This window comes from Hibiscus syriacus, unplaced genomic scaffold (assembly GCF_006381635.1).
Source record: "Hibiscus syriacus cultivar Baekdansim isolate YM2019G1 unplaced genomic scaffold, ASM638163v2 tig00111330_pilon, whole genome shotgun sequence".
NCBI lineage: Eukaryota > Viridiplantae > Streptophyta > Magnoliopsida > Malvales > Malvaceae > Hibiscus > Hibiscus syriacus.
The window spans coordinates 6,822,362-6,842,967 of record NW_024063059.1 but is presented as its reverse complement, the minus strand read 5'-3'; the positions used below and the strand labels follow the sequence as shown (position 1 = coordinate 6,842,967).

The 20,606-nt window shown below is 35.4% G+C and overlaps 3 protein-coding genes and 1 pseudogene across 7 annotated transcripts; all 4 read right to left on the bottom strand.

The window, feature by feature from the left end:
- Nucleotides 1-946: 946 nt before the first annotated feature.
- Nucleotides 947-4,556, bottom strand: LOC120158824 (serine/threonine-protein kinase rio1-like). The gene is given in 13 exon segments (XM_039169567.1): nt 947-1,487; nt 1,844-1,915; nt 2,009-2,116; nt 2,286-2,378; nt 2,530-2,613; nt 2,735-2,811; nt 2,935-3,008; nt 3,138-3,251; nt 3,596-3,675; nt 3,779-3,871; nt 3,977-4,105; nt 4,200-4,358; nt 4,360-4,556. Coding segments are annotated over 13 exon segments (1,674 nt in total). The 5' UTR covers nt 4,486-4,556; the 3' UTR covers nt 947-1,022.
- A 1,587-nt stretch (nt 4,557-6,143) lies between these two features.
- On the bottom strand, nt 6,144-7,777 carry LOC120158617 (annotated as a pseudogene).
- Nucleotides 7,778-9,570: 1,793 nt separating this feature from the next.
- Nucleotides 9,571-10,397, bottom strand: LOC120158647 (nuclear transcription factor Y subunit C-1-like). The gene has a single exon (XM_039169458.1). It carries the CDS (start codon nt 10,359-10,361, stop codon nt 9,678-9,680), a length of 684 nt encoding a protein of 227 aa, XP_039025389.1. The 5' UTR covers nt 10,362-10,397; the 3' UTR covers nt 9,571-9,677.
- Nucleotides 10,398-11,481: 1,084 nt separating this feature from the next.
- On the bottom strand, nt 11,482-16,793 carry LOC120158565 (CBS domain-containing protein CBSCBSPB5-like). 5 transcript variants are annotated; one of them, XM_039169390.1, is made up of 15 exons: nt 16,531-16,793; nt 16,320-16,459; nt 15,316-15,520; nt 14,857-14,989; nt 14,597-14,767; nt 14,316-14,394; nt 14,083-14,196; nt 13,869-13,935; nt 13,640-13,745; nt 13,494-13,561; nt 13,261-13,370; nt 13,067-13,176; nt 12,436-12,521; nt 12,244-12,333; nt 11,482-11,939 (listed from the first exon to the last, which is right to left on the bottom strand). In XM_039169390.1, the coding sequence occupies exons 2-15, from the start codon at nt 16,445-16,447 to the stop codon at nt 11,760-11,762; spliced, it is 1,647 nt and encodes a 548-aa protein (XP_039025321.1). In that variant the 5' UTR covers nt 16,448-16,459; nt 16,531-16,793; the 3' UTR covers nt 11,482-11,759. The 5 variants fall into 5 exon arrangements, with proteins under 5 accessions (XP_039025321.1, XP_039025320.1, XP_039025324.1 ...); XM_039169389.1 differs by having other exon boundaries at nt 16,320-16,456; XM_039169393.1 differs by having other exon boundaries at nt 15,316-15,476; nt 16,531-16,791.
- Nucleotides 16,794-20,606: the final 3,813 nt, after the last annotated feature.

Sequence of the window (20,606 nt, the reverse complement as noted above, 5' to 3'; positions counted from 1 at the left end):
CCAATTAACCCAAAACTAGCACGGAACCTCGTACAGTGACAGCCCCTATTTTAGAAACTGAAACAATGCAGAAGCAGGATAGAAGTACCCAGTTCAGCCCCAGTTTCTGTTGCAGCCCAAACTGCAAACAGATGGTCCAACGTCTATGATTAATACGCTAAAGTTGTTGAAAAGGTTGCAGATGCTAACAATTAGGGAACGAAAAGTGTTAATAATTATGGCAACGGTTTGTTTTGGAGTGGTTATCGCTTTGTAAGGAAACTGGTTCAAATATAGGGAAGATGGTGAAATGTTTAAAAGAAAACTAAAAATTTTAACAAATTTAGTGTAAATTAGATATAAAAGCATTGTTCAAAAACTTATTTAATGTTTCAATAATAGTTTAGGGATAAAATCAAATATTATTTTTTTGTTAATGTTGTCGCATCATTAATTTGACGGGATTATAGTGGAATGACCTTTTCTTACAAATCAATAACGGATCAATTGATTACTTTTGAAACTTCAGTAAAAAAATTAAAACTTATTCAAACATTAGCAATGGTATACCCTACATTTAATGACCTAAAACGCATCTCAAACACAAAATACAATGTAGCAATTAACTTGCATGGAAATTCTCTCAAGCGCATGATAAACAATGTTGTTAGCTTCATATGCTCCTGCAAGTCAGCCATCTAACCGGTCTAATTAATTAAGTAATGTATATATTTCCGATATAAGTTTTAGAAATTTGTTTAGTACGTTAGTTATTGGGACACAAATATTAAATAAATTCTTTTTTTTTTTGTGAAAAACAAACAAACATATATGAAGTAATGAATTAAAGTTTGAAAAATTGTAGGAAAAAAGACCAATTGCTAAGATTCCTTACCTGTTGCATAAAAATACATTAATGCGTCGCCAACGCATAATAATTTACAAAGTCGACACTACTTGTGAAAATAAGATGGTAAAAAACTTCCATAGTTGGCCTTGTGTAAAATTACTTCTTTTTTTTCCGTTGAAGCCTTCAATGAAGTCTACCTAGTTTTGTGGGCTTTGGCCAATTTCTTCTTTCTTTTCTTTACGGCTTTCGGCACTTTAGTCTTTCGAGCCTCCCTTTTCTCCTCTTTGACTTTCTTTTTATTCTCTTTTCTAGCAGCTTTTTTGTCAACCTGCGCCGAATCATCATTCAACAGACCCTTCTCTTCCAAGTCACTCGAGTTCTCTTCATCCTCACCTGTTTCAGAATCAGATGCAAACTCAGCTTCGGATTCACTCTCCTGAGAATTAGGATGGCCAGATGAATTGGTCATAGACCCTTCTACAGGTCCCGTGTTATTATCCCGCTGCTGCTCCACTAGTGAAGATTGACCTTTAGGGAGAGCCTCCTTTAGTCCTGTAATAGTCTTGTAATATAAGTCTCCAGTGTCCTTGCCACTTGTTATCCGTATTACGTCCTCCTCAACATTCTTGACATGATCTAGTGTCTTAGGAATATATGACTGAGGAAAAGGAACAAATAATCATGAAGTTAATATTCACAACGAATTTATGAAACCTGATATTCTATCTTAATGCAAGTATGATGCAAAATCTTGAAACTTTATTGCAAAAGCAGATGGTAAATCCTCAAGATAGGTTGTAAGTAAAAGGAAAAGACTTTCTAGACCAAGCATAGGTTACATGGTCTCTTGTGGGACTTTAGTGACAATGTGTGACGGTAGAGAATCATAGCAAAAGATATACGAAAACTGGTAATAAATCAAAGCAGGTTGGCTGACATAATCTTTTGCACTTTGTTGGGAAAAGGATGGACTCAGATGCATCCCAGAGAAAAGTAGGATTTATTTCAACAAACCTGAACAAAAACAGAATCTGCAATTTCATCCTCCACAGACATATCTCCTCTTGCTAAAATCTTCTGTTGAACCTGAAATGATATATATGTTAAGATAGAAGCATGAATATAGATTTAGTTTTGAATTTATACGAAAAGTGTGTGAAGCAAATACAAAGGATAAACCTCTTCCAAATAACTATCCACAGACTCGTCCGTGATTGTTGGATCCACTATGAAGTCAAATAACTCTCGAATTGTCATGACAGCAACACCATGTTTTCTAAAAAAATCCTGCATGGGTACAATGTATGATCAGCTCTAGCAGTTGTCCAGTCAGTCAAAGACAATGTTGCATTCCTCTTATCCAAATAAATATTTACTATATGACAAGAAAAGCATAACAAGTAATCTTATTTAAGGGAGACTGGAGGAAGGAACCAAAATAATGAAGGAAACATACAGAAACATGAACACAATCTTCACGCAAGAAATCCAGGGCGTGTGGGTGGTCAAGATCAACCGATTGAGATACGTCAATTATGTACAAATGCCCCTGTAAAGTGGAAAATTTTCAAATGAACCTAGAATTACTTAAAGTTCTTTTTTTCCTCTTTGACTATGTTTTTGCTCAGAATCTACAAAAAAGAAGGGCTGAAAGAAACTTGTATTATCGGTAGCAAGGAAATGAAAATATTAGTCATCACCTCGAAATAAAGTATGTTATATTCACTGAGATCTCCATGAACCAGTTTGCATTTCTGGTATAACGTCCGCATTGCAACTATCATCTAGGGAAAAGAGGGCCAAGTTTAGCATGTGGAGAAAAGAAAGAGAAAAATGAAGTAATATAACTTAAAACATTTTGGGAAGCCCAGAATAATGTTATTGTCACTTGACATAAGGACACACCTCAACATAACATTCCCGTAACTTGTCCAAAGATAACGAGGCGTCTTTAAGACGAGGTGCAGCCCAACCAGCTTTTCCTGTAACACAGTTTTAGCACCAAAAACCCATGTAAAAACAGCATAACAAAAACGGTAAAACCACTTGCATATGTCCTGATTATCAGACAGACGTGAAGTAATAATGATAAAGATTTCACATACCTATGAATTCCATGACCAGCACATGAAGTCTCAAAAGTAAGGGGTTTGGACACCTAATCCCTGCAGCCTTAAGCCTGCAACTCAAAACAAACATATCCACTGATGGAATGCAAACAAAAATGATGCACACATAATTATTGATGTGCCTCTATTAACAGAAGCAAAGGTCAACTTTTAAGAAACAATATTTTTTTTTGTTTTACCTCATAAGATTCCTCATTTCTTTCTCAGCCCATGTCTTCACCATTTTTCTAGGATTGTGCTTACAATAACCATATCTGAATCGGTAATCACCTTGTACATATCGATCACGATCCCTGAAGTTATTATTAGAAACCATTTGATTACATTGGTGACATATATAAACATTGGCACAAAAACATGGAATTTAATATTGTTAAGGTATAAAATCGTATAGCAGTTCTTACAAAATTAATTCGCTACACAAAATATGGAACAAGAGACAAGCCAATATGTATAATGAAATTGAGAACATTCACCCAAAAACAATATCAAATGGAATGTAAAAATTATGCTTAAATCCCATGCCCTCATCTCACCATTACTAACTATTTACAAATGAAAAGTAAAGTTGTACAAAGTTAGGAATAATTAAACAGAAGATGTTTGAGTCCAATCATCTAATAAAAAACCCACTTACTTGAAAACCAAAACAGAAGTTTTATACACTTTGATTGCCAGCTCCTGACCATCCGATTTTGTTGCATGATATACATTTGCCTGTACAAAAGACAAACTAAATATCACATGAATTCATCAAACTATGATACTACAAACTGATGCATAAGAAATTAACATCAAATAATAACATCACATTTCATACTTCTTTTCCAGTTGAGATGCAGCCATTTATATCATGAAATACACCTCGGTTCAGCATTTTAAACAGAACCATACGAGTTCTTGGATCAATAGCCTGCAGAACATCATCATGAGCGACTCAATCTTCCAAATGACTAGTAATTAATAAGATTAAAAAGTATCATTAAATATTCAGGGTGATCAATTATGAGTATTTCACCTGCTCAACAGTAGCACGATCAGCTTTCTCTGTAGTTTTTGTTTTACCGATGGCCATGTCACGAACACTTTCACGAATTGCAGTTGTAACTGAATTAGACATTCCAACATTTAACCTCCCTTCCCACTCCTACACCATCCAATTCAATCACCAATACAACTAAAAGAAACGAGGCAGAAAAGGAACAATAAACTTAAATTTAGCAATAATAATCCATTTTTACCTCTAAAGGGAAAGCTTGAATATGACTAGAGAACTTCTGGTTACGGTTAGAGAGAGGTTGAAGAGCGGAGGAATTAGGCCGTGAGTGATGGCCGCCGTGAGCGTTAGGTCGCCTCGAAGTAAGCGCGAAAGAACCATCGATGGACTCCTCATCATCCTTTGGAATCCAAATAATCCAATGCCTCGCCAATTTCAGAATCGGATGACCACGAAAAATCTTCCTCGTCGTCTTCGAATGCTGCAGCACCGTTCGGTGCTTCTTCTGGCTTCTCTTCCAACTGAGACATCCCGCCGATATGGCTTTGGCACTTCCAGAAAAAAACGAGAAGGTGGTTGGCGGCAATCGGTTACGGGGATAAAACCCTAAACTCCCTGAAAACGAACAAAATTTCTCTTTACTTAAATGGGCTGGCTTGCTGGTCCAACCGAGATCTCTGGCGGAACTTTTCGGGTAGGCATTTTTTTCTACTTATCTATGAATAAAATAATTAAGAACATTTTGGTATTGTTTTTAAAAAAATTTAAAGTAATTTTAAATTTAATTATTTAAAATTATTGTAAAAATGTAAAATGATAAAAATATTTATTTTAGATATTAAATTATAAATTTTAAGTTATATTTAAATTTATTAATATTATTTTTCATTCATATATTACACATTTAAATTATTATTTTATTAAATTAATTAAAGAATATAAATTTTTAATATTAAAATTTATAATTTACAAAAAACATATCATTGAGTATAGTCATAGAAACAATGCAATCAATGCCGTGCATAATCATACTCACAAAATCAAAACAAAAATGAGGTTCGGATCATGAAGCTTAAAAATCTATCCACAACACACAAACAGAAATTATGATGTAGTTCGGAGTTACACGTGCATCTAGGGACTCACACCTTTATAACTCAATAATAATGATGATTTGGGTGAGGCGTGGGTCATTCTCGCATCACGAACGTACATTTAATGGCCCAAGTGTCTCGAGTGAGACTTGGAGCACATCTGCATCATGAACATATTATTCTCATATCCATTTTTAAGATTTTGGTTGTCCTTGGGAGAATAAAAAATTAGGGCCTTAATTAAAGATTTAAATTACAGTTTGTATTTATGTCTTCAGTTGTATTGTGTTTTATCACTACTGCAGATATAATAGATGATGTTGTAGTCACTGCAAGTACTGTGATTGTGAATTTTTAATAAATATGTTACTATGGACATAACGATTGTAGATATCGCGGTTTCAGGCAATATCATTACCACTACATGATGGTAATTGCTGCGGTTCCATACCGTTATTTAAGTAAATGTTTCTAATAAAAAGTATTGAAAAAAATAAATCTTAATGGCAATTCCATAATAACAAATATTAAAAAATAGCTCTCTAATAACAAATATATAAAATATATTATAAAAAATTTGGGCCCCGGACATGCTGAGATACGACTCTAACTTCTGTAGAGTACAGGAAGAAGTGTAGGTCATAAGAGCATGACATCAATATCCAACTAGTAGACTTTTAATGCCTTGATACAACTCTTAAGATATTAGATAACTCATCAAATATATTTATGTGACAATGAAATAAGTTTTATAGAATATCTCATCATAATGTTGTTATGAAATAAGTTTATTAACTATCACTAATCTCGAGGCAAGTTTATCAACCGCTTGTTAGATATTCAAAAAGTAACCAAACGCTTGCCTTGATGAGTAAGAAGCGATGAGTAGTTTTAAGTAGTGCTGAAGTTGAGATTGGTACACTTGCACCAGGAATTTGTAAGGGAGTGTAGATTTAGAGATTATTGTTTTTATATACAAGATTTGAAGATGAGTTAAAAATGATTAGTTCAAGGTCCTAAGTGAAAACCAATATGCTATAAGCAATAAGCATTGTTAAAAATATGTTGAGTTAGGCAATGAAGTGCATATATTTCTTCTACATTTACACAGATATGAACAAACTACGCAACAAGGCAGTCACACTTCAATTCCGACTGACTAAGTGCACCTGTTGTTCTTCATTTACAGGAATGGCACATGAAAGAAATATCCATTTCCAGGTATCTGCAATCTCCCAATAATCTGCACCAATAACCATATAGCGGATAATTATGGCATTCATATATAACATCTCACCAACTATATTCTGGATGTTGCACTCTGATTTTGGTTCTGTTGCAGCAGAAATGGAAGGCTACTCTACCCGAACCGTCTCAGAAGAGCAAAACCTTGTAGAATTCGAGTGATCAGAGATCCTAAAGTTCCAGAGTTCTTTAGAAGAAACCAAGTTCTCTTCACAAAGGAATTCCCGAGAAAACCACTTTTCTATTGTCCGGTGAACGTCATGCACTACGACATGAGTCGTCGTTCCAGCTCTGGCTAACATGCTTGCAGTGTAGATAGTTGACATCCTGCCTGGTGCATCCAGTGCGTTCCCGATCGGTCCTTCGACCACCACAACATCCCATTTGATCTGATACTGTTAGGTATGGCTCATAAATATACCAGTAAAGAGGACAGGAGATGGAGCGGAGTGAGCGAAGCGAACGCAGCGAACATCAACTGTCCTTACAAAGAAAGTCTCGTCGTGGGGTTACGAATTATGTGGGTTGGGGGTACGGGGGCGCAGCCCCCGCGGTACAGTACAGGGTTAATTTTGTAATTATGTACCAGGGTTTTCTATTATAAATAGAGATGTAACCTAGACCTAAAATATCATTGAATAAAAAAAAAAACTTCTAGCGCCGCCTAGGCACCGAGGACGTAAGCACATTGCCGAACCTCGTAAAATTCTCGTGTTCTTTTGTTTTCTTTACCCGTTTTCGTCAACAGATACACTTCTTTTGATAATGTTCTCAACGCCAATTTGCAAGTTGATTGTTGGAACAGACTTGTGATAGGAGTGCAAGCAGGATTTCCCCTGGCATGCTTGAGCAGCTCGTATGCCTTCTTAGCTGGTACCTTGTACTTAACCTCATAAATCCAATTCCCGTTCGAATTAGCCTTGATTTCACTTATCTTGTAAGGGTCATCCTCAAGAAAAATAGTGATGCCCCCTGCATTTGTTGATGAGAGATCGAGGTATTGGGACTGAAGGCCAAAAACGAGGAGGTTACAAGGCGCTTTACTGCTAACGAGATTCGAAAGAAGCATGAACTCCTTTGGGGTGAGAAGGGTTGCATTGAGGGAGGCTTTATGTGAACCCGCCTTTGATGGAACCTTACTGCATTCACGAGGAGATGAACACTCCTGCTGCATAGGCGACGACCGGCAGCCAGAGACGAGGAATTCATCGCGGTGATCGCAAGTTTAAGAAGTCTGAGAATGGAAAGGTACGCCAGGATGAAAACAAGCACAGGCAGTAGTTTCTTTCCAGGGAATTTCATCTTTAAAGCTGATGCTATGCCAAATTTGGGGCTGTATGAGGCTGCAGAGCTCGAAAACTGAATCGAAGGAGCGATCAGAAGGGCATGGGCTTGAGATACTTCAGGAGGCATTTCTTCTCTAGATTTTTTCCTTTTCAGTACTTTACGGGAACTATATGACAACCTACACACAGAGAAATTTGTGAGGTTTCTTTTATATGAAAGAAGACAGTCTTGAGACCAAAAGAGCTAAATTTGGGATTCATATCATGTTGCGTGAGGAAGAAGAAAGGTCTGTGGGTTTGTTTTCGAGTGTTACACCTTTCCTTTATTATCAGCTATCAGCAATCCACCTAACTGAAATGTGGATCTGTATAATCATTAAGGTTTGGTGTTCCCATCATGTTGCATAAATGGTCTGAAATCATTAACACGTTTCTGTGATTCTTAGATTTATATTTTAACTGTTTTGGTGGGTTTGAGTAATGGTTAAGGAGGCTCCCTTCAGTTTGTTGCCCCATCCCTTTCAATCTTTCTTTACTTCCTTTTTTGGTACACTTGCTTATTGCATGTGAAAACTGCAAGTTTTTGGCAGATTGGGTGCTACTTCATGCACTTGTATTGTATTTTGTGTATATGCTGATATTTTATTAGTCTGATATAGATTTTAACATTTTTAATTAATTTCTAGTGCTAATGTTATTTTTTTAATATTCCCTTTTGGCTATTGCTTTATGTAACGGGTCATTACTTTCTTCTGGAGAAAAAAACCATATATGATTAGATCTACAATGCCACTAGTTGTGAAACAGATTATGCATATTGAGATGCCCTGAAAAAAAATCTATGAACCTTTCAAAGACTTTTCACATTTGTGAGAATTCAATGCAATATAAATCTATAGAGCAAAGGAAAACTAGGATTCAGGGCTCAGTACACATTTGTGAAACAGGTTATGCATATTGAGATGTCACTTTTTAAAAGTGATTGCATGACATTGGAAAAGAGAGTTCTCGGGCAACAATATCTACATCACAGACAAATGTGCTCGCAGACCACCAATATTTCGCTTTACTCAAAATTATTCGAGTTGTTTTGACTCAACTCAATAAGTTTCAATAAAAATTTATTCAATATGTGCTCATTAAAAAACTTTTTGTTCATTAAGCTCGTTAGAATTTATGCCTTGCTTTCTTTAATGCATGTAAAATATAGCAATAATATTATATAAAACTTAATATAAACATAAATTAATAAATTTAACCAAAAAAATATTAAAAGTGTGCGAAGCAATTCAAAGTCACAAATAACCAAACTAACATATTAAACGCCATCATGGAAAACAAAAAGTTTAAGAATACATAATCCTAAAAATAAGGCAATCAATATTTTAAAAAATTATTAAAAAATTAAGGAACTACTAGTGAAATTATCAAATGAGTTAAACCTTGTTGTACTTGATTCATTAAGGTATCAAGACGAGTTCAAATTCAAGTCGAATAAATTCATAGAACATTGACCGAGTCGAACTCGAACCGCTCAAGTCTGAGTTTACAAGCACAGGGGAAACCAAGAGTGACAAGTAGAAGGAAGTTGATGGAATGGTGAAGATTGGAGGGCATCTGGCAGGAAGATAACTAACCGGAATCAGGGACAATATGGAGCTTGCTTCGCAAAGCATATGAACGTACAAAATGCTGCCCCCAGAATGTAGAATTTGCTAGTAGAAATTAGACAATGCCGAAATGATTGTTGAAGCTTACGATTTAAAAGAAATGAAACAAGAGGTTGTTGAATCATCCGGAAAACATGACAAGAAGTGCACATTATGATTAGGCAAGTTTTAATGTCACCTGCCTCGACTCAAGCTCCAAGGAATTGTATAGAAGCACTAAATATGAGTCAAAGCAAAGGTGTTTGAGATGTCGTCGAATGCAAGCATAAAACAATAGCAAACCAAAATTCCTTGCAGCTCAACTCCAACTGTCTGCCCAATTGCTTAGCTTAACAAAAACAACATTAGCAAGTCTGGATGGACAAAATTACTTTAATACAAAAACAACCTTCAAATTGAAAATTCTCAAAATCAACCAACATTAAACCTACCCTTGCCCGTCAACATTCCCCTCAGCTTCGTTACCTCCGCCTCCATAGGAGGCATCCTCCGCCCCGGTCGTCTTCCAGACACTCTGCCATGCCTGGGAAGGAGGCTGACCATAAATACCAGCGGTGGGGTCGACGGATGGTCTCCCAATCATCATCCCACCAGGCTGACCCATGGGAGGATAAAAGTAGGGCACCCCACTGACGGCAGCCCCCACCATCCCACCCAAAAACAGCCTCTTCATTGATCTCATCTCTGGGCACGATATCACCAGGAAATTGAAAATGGCGGCGGCGATGTCGTTCTTCTGAAGCGTGCGTCGCTTGTTCTCCTCGGCGTGAAGCCAGGAGCGGATGGTGTGTTCCCATATGAAAAGATCGCAAGCCTTGGCAAAGAGAATGGGGGCCTCGGAGGAGATCATGCGGACATCTTCGTCGGCCTTCATGATCTTCTTGATGCGAGCGAGGGGGAGTTGGTGGTTCTTGAAGTCGTTAACCTGCTCGATTTCATGGCGCTGGTAAGACCAGAACATTTGGAGTTGCTGCTGCTCCTGCTGCTGGAGAAGGTGGTGGAAAGGAGGAACGGCGGCGGAAGTGGGGGGTTGAGGAAGATAAGGAGAGGACCGAGCTTGGTGGTTGGTGTCCATTGGGAGAGGTACGTGGGAAAAGCAGAGGTTTTGCATTTTTATTTTATGGATTGGATCGGGTAGACTTGGGGTTTGATCGTAGGGATAGGGTTGAAGATGATTGAGATGGATGCTTTAAGGGTCAGATTTGGATGGGATAAAGTACCGCTTGCCCTTTCACCTGAAATTTTTAATTGGATATGTTCCCTTGACTTCATTTCTAAAATTTAATAAAATGTTGTCTCCATTTCTCATTTTATTACAAGAAAAAAGTTCTTTAACTTAAGAGTAAACTGCATTAAGTAATAAATACCACTGAAGTTTAGGATAAAATATTTGGAACATTTTAAATTTGGATGATTCAACTAAAAGTTTACTTATAGTCAAGTGATTATTTGGATAATTTACCCTTTTAACCATGATTGATGCTTTTTATAATAATTAATTAATATAATTTTGGAATCTACACTCATGCAAATGTATAAAGGACAAGGATTCGAACAATCGCAACTACATGAAATTTCGCAAATTTGTAAAAGGTGCAAGGGGTGTGAGTTTACAAGAGAGGGCATGCGGCTGACTGGGGGCCTTAGGTGTTGATTGAACAACGCTAGAGTGCCTAGTACTGCCAAGGCTCGGTGGGGGCCTAGGTTTCCAGATGCGAGGGCAGTGAGCGTTGTGAGGATTTAGAGTTCTAAAAGCAAGGGTGGTGAGCTATACGAGAGCCTAAGGTTACAAGTTAGGGGTGTAATTTCAACGAAACAAAGGGAGCTGAGAGGCTATCAGGGTTTGGATGAACAATAAAGACGAGAGGCAAATGGTCTAGTAAAGAGACACGGTTGCTGACAGAAGGAACACGACGAGAGTGGAAGGGCGTTGGGATTTAAATGAATGAAAACGAGAGTGCAAAAGGTTTGGTATTTGGACAAAACAAAAGTTAATAGTCCAATGATAAAAATATAATGAAATGATAACGTAAGTGATCAAAACAAAACCAGTGATCAAACCGAAAACAAAAGAGATTAATGTATTTTACCCAAAAGTGAAACATAGGACTGAGAATCATATACTATTTACACACGATTCTGGTAAATACACATAACGAAAGGAGATTGTTGTTTGTACAAACGGTCAATTAATCAAGGATCAGATAAGAGAGCATTTATAGACCCATGGATGCAAACTAGAATCTGAAGCAAATTCTTTTGTTTCATCTAATGCTACAGTTTATTTTATATATTCCGTCATTCAGTTTCAGTTATAAACAAATAATGGAAAATAATCATAGCTCAACACTCTAAGCCATGCATCCAGCAAGCCGAAACCTGATAAAATTATGATTTCTCGATTTGATTCGAGAAGGATATGAAATCAAGCTCCATGTATTTAAAGGAAAGTTGAATAATTTCATCTTACAATTTATGAGTTACAAATGGGAAGAAGTTTATACCGGTGCTAATTCCCGGATCTCTTCAAGAAAGCTAATAAGCCAAGCCCAGCAGCAACTGCAGCCCCAGCAGCAACAGCACTGTATGCAGCAGACCATGCATCGGAGTTGGCATAATCTAGGCTTCCTGAACCAGAACCCATTCGATGTCCTTTTGTTCCTGAATAATCTAGATGCAATCGCAAACCCTGCAGAAGTCATCAGATCAGTTGTATCAACTTAAGAGACCACGAATAAGATGCTTGGGAACCGCAAACTATAAAACCTGCGAGTGATTAGAACTACAATGAAATAATGTCTTAATGGATATCCATCAAAGATCGTCAATTTGTTTTTACAAGTTTTCTTTGGACTCATTGTACGAGCTATATCTAGTTCCAAGCATCTTTCCATCATACATAAGTGTATTATTGTTAGCGAATAACGAGTAAAGTACGCTGTAAAATGCTCAAGTAAGCGTAAATCCATTTAAATCACACAGTCCAATCATACCTTCCAACCAACTAACTTTGCATGCTCAACAGCCTCTGAAAGATCACGGTCGGATGCCAATACAACTTTGTCATGGTCTTCATCTTCATACTGCATGAAATCTCCACCGATTAGCATAAATTTTGGAGATAAAAGTTAAATACCAAATTAATCATCATGAACAGTCCATTCCCCCTGCACCTAAAAACCTACCAAAATTTGAGGTACACTGTTTCTATCTATGTCGTCCTCCAGCCTATTGAGGATTGCTGTTATTAGATCTGTCAAACTCCGTGTATCTGTATACAGAAGCAACAAACAAAAACCGTATTAAAGGCCTTACAGAAGAATTAGGTCCCTCCGATAATATTTTCATGATTGTGGGAAATACAATCGCCTGCTAGCTCAAAAGGTGCTACAGTTGTAGGGCCAATAACCAAATGCAAATCATACTAGATATAATCCATAAGATCAGAACGTAATCCAAAAATTATTCCCGAAGCTACTGTCATGTAAAAGTTAACTTGGCCAAGAAAAGTTTTGGCAACGTAGCAAAAATTTAAGAAGTGAAAATATAAGCAACACTAAATGTTACGATCATACCAATTTGTTACAATCATGTGTTTGTGACTGATAGTTCAGCTCGTCAAAGGGAGACTGAAACCTTTCAGCTCGTCAAAGGTATATTGAAACCTTAGGATTCGTTAAAGAGAGACCCAAATCTTTTAGGGTTTTGATATAAATTCTGCTTAGGGGTTTACTATTTAATGTCCTTTAAAAACGGACTAGTCTTATTACATAAAGGAAACCTACTCTTAAAAGGAAAATAAAATCAATAGCATACCACAAGTAAATCTATGCATTCGTCCCCTTTTATCTTGTATTTTGAAGCCAAACGTATTTGGCATATTGGATGAAGCATAGGGAAGAGATCTCCCTGTCTCTGCTCCATCACTGAAACATCACTATGAATAAGTTAGTGGACAGTAATGGCACAAATCACAACTATATAATCAGAGAAACATCAACAAAACAAACCTCCGACTCTCATTATCCTCTTCATTGGGAGGTAAGGCCATTGCAGAATCCCAAAACTTCTGCATCATTGTTGTGGCAGCCTCATTATTGACACCAGAAGTACTCCCAACCTAGTTTTGAAGAACACGAGGAGACCGTAACAAGTTAAATACTTTCGAATAAATATCCATACATTACAGCACTTATCCATTAAAATTACATTAAGAACATCATAATCTTAGAAAGATACTCACTTGACTTAAAGTAGCGATAGCAGCATGAGTAATATGGATTACATCAAAAACAGCAACTATATCTCCATCTGCATCCATCAATAGAAAATAACTGGTTTAATGCATGTACAACACTAGAATCTTTGCAAAGTAGTAACTCGTATCACCTCTATCTACAACAGGGAGGTGCAAAAATTTTCCATTATGCATGGTATGCAAAGCATCAACAATCGGCGTGTCAACTGTTGCACATTCTGGGTTAGGAGTCATGACCTATGCAGTGAATCAAAAGCAAATTGACGAGCATATTTTAGAGGTGAAAATGATGAGTCGGTACAAAAGCTTATAAGGTTAATATATGAAAAGGAAAACAGCATATCCAAAAGTGCCAAATACCTTCTCCACAGCAGTAGTCTCTGGAGGCAGATTTTGTGCTATTACCCGCATCAATAAATCCTTTGAACTGTCAGAAATTCGGAGGCATAGGTTACTAGGTTAGAGTATATGTCAAAAAACAACTACAATTGAAAGTAAAACAGATTGGTAATACTCCTTCCTCAACCACATAGAAAATGACGTTGAATTGCATTTTGATTCAAAAAAGACTCACGTTAGAATCCCTCGTGGTTTGTTTTCAATTGTCACAACTGCAGAGTTTACTTGAGATTCAAGCATCTTTTTCGCAGCCACTAAAACCTTGTCATCTGGTGAAACTGTTACAATCCTGATAGATAGGCATTATGTTAAGCTAAGCTACTAATAGTATCAAGAACAAACAAAATATCATCAAAAGAGGTTGTATAAAGGACCAGATAGATATAACAAAAAGAAAGTATTACCTACTTTGGATTGTCTGTAATAATCGTAGACATTGAGGGCCTGAACATTCGCTCACGAAGTGTCTCAATGAATGTACTCTGACCTGCATATCACACCAAAAGATAGCACAGACTTAAAACAGGTCAACTGAAATCTAAAATAAAAACAGAAAATGCATAATACAAGGGCCAAAATTAAAAAGGAGAGAAGGTACAAATACAAATATAAGGGCCAAAAGCAAAAAGTTGAAAGGTACAACTTGCAAAAACAACTTCATTGAAGACAAGAAAACATCATCCACCAACCTGAGAGAGAAGTTCCCCAATTTTTTTCTACACCTTCAACAGCAGCAGCAATAGCATTTCCCTTTTCAGCTGCCCTTTCCATTCGAGCAATAGCATCATACAAACACTTAGCTATATCAAGCAAAGCAATGACTTCCCCATTTTCTACAACAGGCAAGTGTCTAAACTTTCCTGTTTAGAAGGATATATGAACAACATTAGAGGTAAGATTTGAGAAAATATAACACACAGAGGGTAGATGTGCATAACGAAAGGCAAACCATGAACCATCTTCTGAAGTGCCTCCACTGCAAGAGTATCAGAAAGAACAAACAAAGGGTTCTTGGTCATTACTTTCGAAACTGGTGTCTCCTCCAGATTAAGATTCTTGGCAATCACTCTCGTTGCTATGTCCTTCAGCCAATAAAGAACAAGAACCAATAAACAAGACACATCATAGTTATTACAGTTCAGTGCCCAGAAAGGATGCAACCCCCCCACCCCCACCCCACACACAAAAAAAAAAGAAAAAAAAAACAAATGAGTGGAACCAAAGAATAAATAATATGAAGAAAGAGCATTCCTCATGCAAATGTCAAATCCAAAATGCCCGAGAGAGAAAGGGATAAGATATGAAGTGAAAGTGAAGAACTAATTCATACAGTTTGTCTCCACTCCACTAGTTTCGATATTTTAAATGTAAGTGGATTGGTTACAGTTCACAAGGAAATCAATAATACCTTATCTGTGAGGATCCCACAAAGTAATGCATTAGAGTCAGTAAGCAATAAAGCATCAACTCTACGAGCAGCCATTCTACGGCAAGCTTCATAAACGCTTGTACTATCAGGTACCGTCAGGGCCTTTGAAAGTCGCAACCTCCTCACAGTACGCTCTCCAGCTAGTCCCCTTTCCACATGCAAGTTGATACAAAAAGTTCCATTACTACTTTCAAGATAAAATTTTACATTGGTTGGAACTTCAAAATATAAACCTTTTTTTCATCAATAATTTGACAGAATGAACAAAATAAAAACATAAACTTTCACAAACTATCAGTGGTCGCTATGGATTTTATCCACTTAGAAAAATAAAAAGAAACTACAAAATAAATATACATAGTCAGAACTGATAGCAGCTTCTACTCTTCTGGAAACTGGACTTAAGATTTCAAAGAAAGGGGAAAGCTTTTAGAGTGTGGACACATTTTAAAGGTTCATATTTAAAGCAATGCAACTAAATAGATACACCAATTGTTCCAAGTCCAACCCTTCAACTTAATTGAAGTACCCATTGTAGAAAGGCATTTGACACCTCAACATGTGCTTGTTTTATTAATAAAAGAATATGAGCTTGCAAATAAAAGAAAAACTGAACGATCCTATGACAGACATGTTGCCAAGCAACACAGGCAACACTCCCAATGCATAATAAAAGCTAAAGACGAAAAACATCATGGTTGCTAGTTGCTAATGATATCCAACTTCCATCGTAATGAATATACCTGCCAACATCCCTTTCCTTTATATTAGGCAAACAACTTGCGCTTCCTAGGCAGTATTTACGAGCTAACAACCTAAAACCTAAGACTAAACAGCAAAAACATTTTATTCTCAAGATAAATGCCATTTTTCATAATTTAATTTACACAGAACTTCAATAATTCTTCAATATTCAAATTAAACTAATATATTTTAAAAATGATATTAAAAAGAAAATAAGAGTTGAAACAAAAAATACTTACATAGGACGAGAAGATGGTACGAGTTTTCGGCTGGTGTCGGAATCTCCATTCTCCGGTGATTTCTTCCTTGTCGACGACAAGTTTACCATTGATGAACTTCGCCTAGATGAACCTCTCTGACTTGCCATATCCAATCCCTGCTAAACATGTAGAATTTCCATCAAAGAAACATATAATAAAAATAAATCAATAAAATAAACAAACAGCTTACCTGAATCAGAAACTTGTTTTAAATCCTATGTCCAATCCAGAGATTGCAGTAGTATCGCTAAAAAAATTAAAAAAGGAGTTCGATTCTTTTGATGCAGAATGAGAAGAGGTTTAGCCGGAAAATCAAGCGATCCAAACAAAAGGAAGACTCTAGGCTTTAAAGGCACAATCGCCGGAAATTTTCGATTTTCAAGATTTTGACGAGGAAAAGAAAAGCCGGTCGAGAAAATTTGGATTCTCCCGGAAAATGCTAATGGAGACCAAAACGCTAAGAAATGGGAAAGCGTGTGAAAATTGGTGGGATAAAAAACAAGATTCTTCCACGTGGGATGTTGTTTTAGCTGTAATTACTCCAATTAAATGGGGTTTGGGAGGTTTTTACAATTTTAGCCAAGCCGGTTTGGTTGTTTTTTATGGGTAAAGTACATAAATGGTCCTCCAATTATAGGGATTTGCTTTATTAAATCCCTTAACTATTAAAAATTATAAAATAGTCCCTAATTATATGGCATTACTTTGTTGAGTCCCCTAATGTTAAAAGCTACAAAATGGACACATAACTGTTCGTATGTTCCAAACTCGTCTTTCTCCATTAAAAAATTGACGACAATCTCAGTTGAACGTTAACCTATTGATTAGGATATAATAAAATTTGATCTCAGAATCTCAAATGACTATTATATCATCGTCAACATGTTAACGTCTAGCTTAGAAGGCCGTCAATTTTTTAACGAAAAAGGATGAGTTTGAAATATATGAATAGTCGAGTGACTATTTTGTAATTTTTAATAATCTAGGGACTCAATAAAGTACTACCATATAGTCAGAGGACTATTTTATAATTTCTAATAGTAGGAGGACTCAACAAAATAATATCATATAATTGGAGGATCATTTGTGTACTTTACTCTTTTTTATTATGAATAATAAAATGGTTAATTCCCTTTTAATATTAAAACTAAATAATCATTCTTTTTGGCCTTCCATTTTTTCTGCATCTAAAGTTGACAAGCTGTTTTGAAAGCTTATACAGCATGCGAGCCTATCTTAGTTGACTTGTTATCAATTATTATTAATTCAAAGTTAAAAGACAACAAAAATCTTAGATTAAATTTATATTTTTTATATTTAAATATATTTACATTACAATAAGTCTTAAATTTTAATTGAGTTAAATAATATTTAATCTGATGTTATATCTCATTATCATTTAAATTCAGCATGTATGCCCATGCTGCTTTGAACAATTCAATCATAACATAGTCATTAGACAAATAAATAGCTTTCAATATTTTTGCCCATAAGGAATCGTATTTGATATTAGTATCTTAAATTATATCTGTTTATCGGATTATTTTTAAATAACTTTTAAAATTTTTCATAGATTGTTAAAATTTTCAAAAAAATAATTCAGACTTAAAATAATTTTTCTCGTAACGATAGTAGCTGAATTTATAAAAAAAAGTGATGTTAGATCAATATTATAAAATAAAAAAATTGTATAAGAACAATTAAAATATTTAATGAAAAGAAATCAATTAAATATAAATTAAAATTTAATGATAAAAAGATATTTACTTAAGATACATTCGCGAGATGCTAAAGAAAGAATGGAACGAAAGAGTTCTTTACATTTAAAGAGAAGACAACCAGATCGCAAACAAGTTAGAAACAAACGACCCCACTAACCTAGAGGTTCACGGTCTCACTACACCATCCACAGACTTTGCAGGTAGGGGTGTTCATTCGGTTAAAACGGTGGTCGATCGAACTGAATTAACTATAATTGAATTAATCAAACTTTTTTTTTTCTTTAATCGTTAACCGAACCGAATTTTTTTCGAACATATTAACCGAACCGAATAAATTTCGGTTAATTCGGTTAATTTCGAATTAACCGAATTTTTTTTAAAATTTTCTAATTTATATAAAAATTAAATATTTTTTAATTCAAAACAATTTTATAATTAATTTAAATAATATATAATTATAAAATAAAATTTTACATAAATTTTTAATTAATATATAATTTAAGTTTAAAAATTATTGGATCTTAAATTATTGGGTTTTAAATGGTTTGGGCTTAGCCCATATTTATATATAATATATTAATAATTTTAATTAAAAAACAGTTTGCAATTAATTTAAATAATATTATTAAAATAAAAAATTATATAATTTATATAATTTTTTAATTAATTAATATTGATTTAAGTTTAAAAGTTATTGGATCTTAAATTATTAATTGGGTTTTAAATGATTTGGGTTGAGCCCATATGTTATATATAATATATTTAATATTTAAAATTTAATTTCGGTTAATTCGGTTAATTCGGTTAATTAACCGAATTCGAACCGAATTAACCGTTAACCGAATTCTAAAAATTTTCTTAACTGTTAACCGACCGAACTAATTCGGTAACCGAACCGAATTAACCGAACTAATTCGGTTCTGTCGGTTAACCGAATTAGTTCGATTATTTGAACACCCCTATTTGCAGGATTCCAGCAAGATGATGAAAACTCATATTAGCTAGCTATAGAAGCTTTTCCACTTACTCATAAAAAAAATATTTACTTGAGATAAAGGTAACACCCTAATCTGGCCCGATTCTAAGATCGAAGGACCAAGGTATTACACGAACTACTGAAACGACTGACCGAATTTTTTTTTTCAAATCATGTGCAAATAATCATTATAAAACCATCCATAATAGTTATAAAGTAAAACATACTGATAATTCAGTTTACAAAATATATGGAAGTACCCAATGGTAAAACTCCAAAAATACAATAAGTTTAAACAGAGTTATGACTTGAATTAATACAAGGTCCATAAAGTACATTCCCTCTAAAAGACTCAAGACATACATTGAAAAGCGGCTGATCTAGAATGTATTTGCGCAATAAGCTCCTCGTCGATCCTCTATTGACTTGCGCACGGAAACAAATTCTGAACGTTCAGCTCACAAGCTCAGTGCCACACTAATAACTATACTTTACTACATGCATTCATTTTATGAACATGCTGACAAATAAAAGTATGAGCATACGAAAGTATTTAGTACGTGTTTAGGTAGGTCTAGTGTTGTAGTCGGAGGAATTTTCTGCATCTTAGGATGACACCCTAGGCTACCTAGGATACCTTCGGGTATCAAAGTGAGATCCGGAATTTTCTACATCGGAAACATACATCTGACCAACTTACTCCATTGAGTCTTGGCGCATATATGCCCATTCGACAACTTAAGTGCCTTAGCACTAACTAGCATATCCAGATAATTTTAGTAAATCGATCATGTTCACCTACCAAAGTAGCTTGGGTGTCTTGATCGTTTCCCGAGCATCAAACAATAGCTAGTTTTATGTCACCCTAGTTTACTCCATTTCTAGTTGTCTTTACAATTATTTAAGGTGTTCTCTCTTTTTGTCTTATTTCATAAGTTCGGACAACCCTAGACCACTTTTACCCAAATGTTTAACTTAAAGGATTTCTTATCCAAATCATGATGTGGGTACAGATACTCTACTTAGAGTATCGGTACTTATGGGCTAGAGTATCGATACTTTTCTTGGTATCTATACAAATATTAAGTTCGAAGCTTGGAAAATTAAGGTGAGTATAGATACCCTTATTTAGGGTATCGATACCCTCTCTATGGTATCGATACTCCCCTGAGTATTAGTACCAAAATAGCTTATTGGAATACAACTCTAAAAACGGTATCGATACCCTAGAGACAGTATTGATACCCCATGAATAGGTATCGATACTCTTGACCCCCAAATGCATTGTTTTGAAATATCTAAAGAACAATATCGGTATTGTTCCTCTAGTGTCCATACTCAGACCCAAAATGTCCTATTTTGGGCACAAAAATGTACTCAAGACCCTACCCATTCACTCTCCTAAGACCACCAAGTAGTATTTAAGTCTTATGTGAGTTATTAGAGGTTAAAAGGATTCATATTTCATGCTTAAAAACACTACAAATGAAATTCACCATGAAAATGTTTGGGCATGCTTCATGAACTCAACTAAGCAACCATGCACATATAATTAACTACATGTGGTAT

Bases quoted from the DNA above. Each gene is read 5' to 3' on its own strand.
- LOC120158565 (XM_039169390.1), bottom strand. From the start codon at position 16,447: ATGGCAAGTCAGAGAGGTTCATCTAGGCGAAGTTCATCAATGGTAAAC. The intron at 14,768-14,856 runs GTTTGCCTTTCG...CCTTCTAAACAG, and splicing joins ACTTCAGAAGATGGTTCATG to GAAAGTTTAGACACTTGCCT. The intron at 13,177-13,260 runs GTTTGTTTTGTT...GTGATGTTTCAG, and splicing joins GAGGATAATGAGAGTCGGAG to TGATGGAGCAGAGACAGGGA.
- LOC120158647 (XM_039169458.1), bottom strand. From the start codon at position 10,361: ATGCAAAACCTCTGCTTTTCCCACGTACCTCTCCCAATGGACACCAAC.